This window comes from Oratosquilla oratoria, chromosome 1 (assembly GCF_046742065.1).
Source record: "Oratosquilla oratoria isolate Oo_2021 chromosome 1, ASM4674206v1, whole genome shotgun sequence".
Taxonomy (NCBI): Eukaryota; Metazoa; Arthropoda; class Malacostraca; order Stomatopoda; family Squillidae; genus Oratosquilla; species Oratosquilla oratoria.
In genome coordinates, this window is record NC_134777.1 from 115,777,851 (window position 1) to 115,785,350 (window position 7,500).

Consider the following 7,500-nt stretch of genomic DNA (forward strand, 5'->3'; position numbering starts at 1 on the left):
GTGTGTGTGTGGTGTGTGTGTTTGTGTATGTGTGTGTATGTGTGTGTATGTGTGTGTGTGTGTGTGTGTGTGTGTGTGTGTGTGGTGTGTGTGTGTGTGTGTGTGTGTGTCTGTGTCTGTGTGTGTGTGTGTGTGTGTGTGTGTGTGTGTTGTGTGTGTGTGTGTGTGTGTGTGTGTGTGTATGTGTGTGTGTCTGTGTGTGTGGTGTGTGTGTGTGTGTGTGTGTGTGTGTGTGTGTGTGTAAGTGTGTGTGTGTGTGTGTGTGTGTGTGTGTGGTGTGTGTGTGTGTGTGTGTGTGTGTGTGTGTATGTGTGTGTATGTGTGTGTGTGTGTGTGTGTGTGTGTGTGTGTGTGTGTGTGTGTGTGTGTGTGTGTGTGTGTGTGTGTGTGTGTGTGTGTGTGTGTGTGTGTGTGTGTGTGTGTGTGTGTGTGTGTGTGTGTGTGGTGTGTGTGTGTGTGTGTGTGTGTGTGTGTGTGTGTGTGTGTGTGTGTGTGTGTGTGTGTGTGTGTGTGTGTGTGTGTGTGTGTGTGTGTGTGTGTGTGTGTGTGTGTGTGTGTGTGTGTGTGTGTGTGTGTGTGTGTGTGTGTGTGTGTGTGTGTAATCATATACAGTTTACACTGTAACCACTGTATTCAAAATACATGAGATGTAAATAAAATTTACGTAAAATCTACATTGAAATACATAGAAAATTATATACATCCTTCAAGATAACAGCTGAATCAAGAATACATAAGATATAGATTAAAGTTTATATGAAATGATTATACATCCTACAATACAACCAATGTATTCAAAACACATCAAATCAAAATAAAATTCTTATCATTTAGCTCATATAAGCTGTTCCATTAAAATACATATAAGAAATAATATAATACTACAATACAACCACTGTATTCAAAATAGATGAAATGAAATTAGAATTTACATAACTATGCATTGAAACAACTACCTTGAAAAAATATATATATTCATATACATCATATACAACCAATGTATCGAAATATAAATAAATTTGTTCATAGGAACATTTTCATTAAAAGGCATATATAGAATAATATACATCCTAAAATACATTTACTATATTGAAAATACATGAAATGAAAATAAGATCAAAATAACTTTATTCATACAAGCAACCAAGATGTATTTTTGTGAATCAACGAAAGAAATTTTAATAAAAAAACAACAACAATGACAGCAAGATACACTAAAATAGATCAATGTATGGTGAGGTAATATAGTACCAAAGCTAATTGGGAACTAGTTCTGAACCTGATACTAACCTAATTAAAGGAAGTCCTACAAGATTCATAAAATGACACCGGATGTGACATAAAGGAGGACGATTTCGTTACAAAAAAATCGGACTAAAAATCACTCAAAAGCCGTTTTGCAAAGTAACCAAAGTAGATAAAGTCACCTCAAAGTGGTGTAATACTTTGCCGGACGTCTTTCAAAACATACTCCTTTGTAGGGTACTTGCACGGTCCATAATTACAACCATAAGTGTAATTACTATAAACAATTATTTAAGAATTTATATTGACTCGTATTACCGGTATATTTGATATGTCAAGTAGGTACCTACGTATTTTGAAATATTATGAGAATTAATCCTATTGTAAAATTTCATTTCGATTTCAGCCAAAGCAATCTTTTTTCTAATCCAAATTTGCAAAGCTGAAAGATCGTGACGCAAAAACGACATCATTGATGAGATCACATAACCAACGTCATATTGTGCCATCACGGGAATGACGTCAAATGAATGACGTCACAGGAGCTATGCTACATGATGACGTCACATGAATTGTGTCACCTGTGACGTCACATGATGACGTCATATTAAAGACGTCACGTGATGGCGTCATAATAATTACGTCATACGTTGGTGTCATATTAATGACGTCATCCAGCTTCCACTGCATCCTTCCTGACAGAATCCGGCTGGATGCACAACTGAGCGACGGCGTGAAGAAGTCAAGATATCACCTTACGATGTCCTTCCCGACCGCTCCTAGTTCAAGACCATCACCACCCTCTCTACAAAAGTCCCATCCAGGTCCATAAGCGGTCTCCCTGTTAAGTGGACGTGTGACTTCTCTGCACCCACTGCGCAATTCCTCAACAGGCATTCCGGTAGCTCTGCACCGGCTTATCCTCCATCCAAATCATCCTCATATCCTTTATTTATATGTTTATTTACCTATATAAATATTTATTCATCTATCTATTCATTTACCAATTCATTTCGACCACGATTGTAGCCCAATGTATAGCGTGTCGAACTCATGAGTAGGTGGTCGCGAGTTCGATTCCCGAGACCCGCTGCGAGCTTCTTGCGTTGGTTCCCGAGAGCCCTGTTTTTGTTTTCTCACTCTTTGTTTGCTACTTCTTTGTTTCCTTTCTTTCTTTTTCTTTCTTCCTTCTTCCTTTTCTTCCTTCCTTCCCTCCTTTCTTTCTTGGGCCAAATATTCGTTGACTCTAAGATGGCGACTAGCGAGAGCAATAATTAATTTGAGTTACCGTTACGATTCTTGGTGTGTGTGCATGTGTATGCGTGTAAGCAACAATGCGCGCGCATAGTACATTTAAACGCGCACATGTGCACATAACCAAACGTCTTAAAATACGAAGACAAAAAAAAATGAAATATAGATAAAGAATAATTATGATAAAAATAGTAATAAGAATAGTATTTTTTTTTTCCTGTGGTCAGCACTACGGGGACACCCATTTCTATTGTTGTATATTCGAAGAAAAAAAGCGATTCTGATCTTCCTTTCGTGACACCCCTACGGACTAGAGTCACTCAGCATTCTTTTACGGCTGAAAACTAGTCTACTAAAAAAAATAGAAAATAATAAAATAAATAAATGAATAAAAAATAAAGAAAATTATCACTTTTGATTTCCACCAATCGCCCTTCTGCTGCACCTCCTTATGGATTTTCGTTCTGGTCAGCATCATCAGAAGAAGACTTTATTCAGCTGAGGGAGAGCTCCCGGTCAACCGGTCGGCTTCCAATCATTTTTCTTTTTCCTTTCCCTGCCGACCGGCTGACCTCCATTCCAACTAGCTATAATCTTTTCCTCTTACCCGGTCGGCTGGCATCGTTCCTTTTAGCATTCTCTGCCAGCCGACCTCATTTGGTTTCCATTCCTTGTAACTTTCCAGCTTCCCCGGACGGCCGACCTCGATCCTTTGCTCTTCCTTGGTCGACCGTCCTCCCGTGCTCTTCATGGTGTTCTTTTCGACGTTCCCAGCCGACCGTTTTTTTTTTTTTTTTTTTTTTTTTTTTTTTTTTTTTTTCTTATTTTCACTTTTCTAACCGGTCGGCTTCCTTTCCTTTCTGCTATTTCTTTCCATTTCCCCGGTCGGTCGGCCTCGTTCCTTTTCGACTGTTTCCAGGCCGACCGACCTCCTTGAGATTTCCTTCTTGTTATTCCTTTCCAGCGATCCAGGCCGACCGGCGGATCTTGTCGTCTGCATTCTTTGTCGACGCCGGTCGGCCTCCTGCTCAGTCGGTCAATCTTGTCCCCCAGTCGTGGAGGACCCGGAGCGGAGCGAACGATTCGTCGCCACACCGAGGAGGACATCAGAGATGGTCCAACTGCTCCGACCCGGAAACGGGTCTATCGAAATATACATAAATTTGTTCATAGAAACATTTTCATTAAAAGGCATGTATAGTAATATACATCCTAAAATACATTCACTATATTAAAAATACATGAAATGAAAATAAGATAAGAAATAACTTTGTACATTCAAGCAACCAAGATGTATTTTTGTGAATCAACAAAAGAAATTTTAATAAAAAACGAATGACAGCAAGATACACAAAAGTAGACCAATGTATGGTGAGGTAAGATAGTATCAAAGCTAATAGGGAACTACTTCTGAACCTTGTACTAACCTAATTAAAGGAAGTCCTACAAAATTCAAAAATGACACTGGATGTGACATAAAGGGGGAAGATTTCGTTACAAAAAAAAAATGGACTAAAAGATCACTCCAAAGCCGCTTTGCAAAGTAACCAAAGTAGACAAAGTCACCTCAAAGTGGTGTAATACTTTGCCGGACGTCTCTCAAAACATACTCCTTGGTAGGGTGCTTGTACGGTCCATAATTACAACCATAAGTGTAATTAACTATAAACAATTCTTTAAGAATTTATATTGACTCTAATTACCGGTATATTTGATATGTCAAAGTACCTACGTATTTTGAAATATTATGAAAATTAATCCTATCGCAAAATTTCATCTCGATTTTAGCCAAAACAATCTTTTTTTCTAATCCAAATTTGCAAAGCTGAAAGATCGTGACGTAAAAACGACATCATTGATGAGATCACATAACCAACGTCATATTGTGACATCACGAGAATGACGTCAAATTAATGATGTTTACAGGAGTTATGCTACATGATGACGTCCCACGAATGATGTCACCTGTGACGCCACACGATGACGTCATATTAATGACCTCACGTGATGACGTCATATTAATTACGTCATATGTTGGTGTCATATTAATGACGTCATCCAGCTTCCACTGCATCCTTCCTGACAGCATCCGGCTGGATGCACATCTGAGCGACGGCGTGAAGAAGTCAAGATATCACCTTACGATGTCCTTCCCGACCGCTCCTAGTTCAAGACCATCACCACCCTGTCTACAAAAGTCCCATCCAGGTCCATAAGCGGTCTCCCTGTTAAGTGGACGTGTGACTTCTCTGCACCCACTGCGCAATTCCTCAACAGGCATTCCGGTAGCTCTGCACCGGCTTATCCTCCATCCAAATCATCCTCATATCCTTTATTTATATGTTTATTTACCTATATAAATATTTATTCATCTATCTATTCATTTACCAATTCATTTCGACCACGATTGTAGCCCAGTGTATAGCGTGTCGAACTCATGAGTAGGTGGTCGCGAGTTCGATTCGCGAGACCCGCTGCGAGCTTCTTGCGTTGGTTCCCGAGAGCCCTGTTTTTTTTTTTTTTCTCACTCTTTTTTTGCTTCTTCTTTGTTTCCTTTCTTTCTTTTTCTTTCTTCCTTCTTCCTTTTCTTCCTTCCTTCCCTCCTTTCTTTCTTGGGCCAAATATTCGTTGACTCTAACATGGCGACTAGCGAGAGCAATAATTAATTTGAGTTACCGTTACGATTCTTGGTGTGTGTGCATGTGTATGCGTGTAAGCAACAATGCGCGCGCATACGTACATTTAAACGCGCACATGTACACATAACCAAACGTCTGAAACTACGAAGACAAAAAAAAATGAAATAAAGGTAGATAAAGAATAATTAAGATAACAATAGTAATAAGAGTAGGGATTTTTTATTCCAGTGGTCAACACTACCGGGACAACCAATTCTATTGATGTATATTCGAAGCAAAAAAGCGATTCTGACCTTCATTTCGTGACACTCCTACGGACCACAGTCACTCAGCATTCTTTTACGGTTGAAAACTAGTCTCTACTGAAAAGAAAATAGAAAATAATAAAATAAATAAATGAATAAAAAATAAAGAAAATTATCACTTTTGATTTGCACCAATCGCCCTTCTGCTGCACCTCCTTATGGATTTTTATTCTGGTCAGCATCAGAAGAAGAAGACTTTATTCAGCTGAGGGAGAGCTCCCGGTCAACCGGTCGGCTTCCAATCATTTTTTTTTTTTTTTTTCCTTTCCCTGCCGACCGGCTGACCTCCATTCCAACTAGCTATAATCTTTTCCTCTTACCCGGTCGGCTGGCATCGTTCCTTTTAGCATTCTCTGCCAGCCGACCTCCTTTTGTTTCCGTTCATGATAACTATCCAGCTTCCCCGGACGGCCGACCTCGATCCTTTGCTCTTCCTTGGTCGACCGTCCTCCCGTGCTCTTCGTGGTGTTCTTTTCGACGTTCCCAGCCGACCGGTTTTCTTTCTTTTCTTTCTTTTTTTTTACTTTCCTAACCGGTCGGCTTCCTTTCCTTTCTGCTATTTCTTTCCATTTCCCCGGTCGGTCGGCCTCGTTCCTTTTCGACTCTTTCCAGGCCGACCGACCTCCTTGAGATTTCCTTCTTGTCATTCCTTTCCAGCGATCCAGGCCGACCGGCGGATCTTGTCGTCTGCATTCTTTGTCGACGCCGGTCGGCCTCCTGCTCAGTCTGTCAGTCTTGTCCCCCAGCCGTGGAGGACCCGGACGAGAGCGAACGATTCGTCGCCGCACCGAAGAGGACATCAGAGATGGTCCAACTGCTCCGACCCGGAAACGGCGAGGATCCTTCTTGCGTCCCTTTTGGCTTCCTGTCGCCTGGCGATTCTATTCAGCTCCAGTCAAGCCTCGCGGGTGTTTCTCTGGGGTTAAAGCCCGTCTTCATTAACCCCCAGATGACGGAGTTCGTGTCATCATTCTTGCTTGGCGCCAAGACATCTTGTTCAATGTATACAAGTTCCTCCTTCGTGAGAGAGTGTGTGTGTGTGTGTGTGTGTGTGTGTGTGTGTGTGTGTGTGTGTGTGTGTGTGTGTGTGTGTGTGTGTGTGTGTGTGTGTGTGTGTGTGTGTGTGTGTGTGTGTATACATACATATATATATATATATTTGTGTGTGTGTGTGTGTCTGTGTGTGTGTGTGTGTGTGTGTGTGTGTGTGTGTGTGTGTGTGTGTGTGTGTGTGTGTGTGTGTATATATACACTCATATATATATTTATATATATATACATATATATACACATATATATACATATATATATGTATATATATACATATATATACACATATATATATACATATATATATGTATATATATATATATATATGTATGTATATATATATATATATATATATATATATACATATATGCATGTATATATATATATATATATATATATATATATACAGTATACATTTTTTGGAAAGCAAAGTATTATCCAAATAATTTTCAGTCGAAAGACTACAGATGATGACGCAGCCTTGATTTTAGGCTGGGACCCTCCTGTAAGCCCTGTGAATATAGAGTCGTTGTAACCATTTTACTTTGGTGGCGTATTATATAGTATATATAAAGTTTACCATCAAACTATCTAATTTAGCTGAGGGAACGTTACAATTAATTGTTGGTTATGACTGTCTCGATCACTTTTGAGAGTCAGTAAATGGCCACACTCCAGGAACATGAGCATGGCTTCCGCATGTCGATATTCTTCAACTAAGAACGATACTGAATGAGAGATAAGAAAACGATGTTTTTAATGAAGGAGGCAAAGACACAAAAGAACACAAAGGAACACAAAGGAAGAACAAACAACAGCAGGCCTACGATGATGATAATGATGGTGGTGACGACGACGACGATGACTGACGACGACAAAAACGACAACGACGACGACAACGACGACGACGACGATGATGATGATGATGATGATGATGATGATGATGATGATGATGATGATGATGATGATGATGATGATGATGATGATGATGATGATGATGATGATGA

At 39.9% G+C, this 7,500-nt stretch overlaps 1 protein-coding gene across 1 annotated transcript in view; it reads left to right on the forward strand.

Moving 5' to 3' along the window:
• The first annotated feature begins 1,576 nt into the window (after positions 1-1,576).
• The window catches only part of LOC143029637 (serine/threonine-protein kinase grp-like), a 9,452-nt gene continuing 3,528 nt past the window's right edge, over positions 1,577-7,500 (forward strand). The window contains exon 1 of the mRNA XM_076192418.1: positions 1,577-1,583. Coding sequence (XP_076048533.1) covers positions 1,577-1,583 — 7 coding nt within the window. The remainder of the gene's footprint in view (positions 1,584-7,500) is intronic.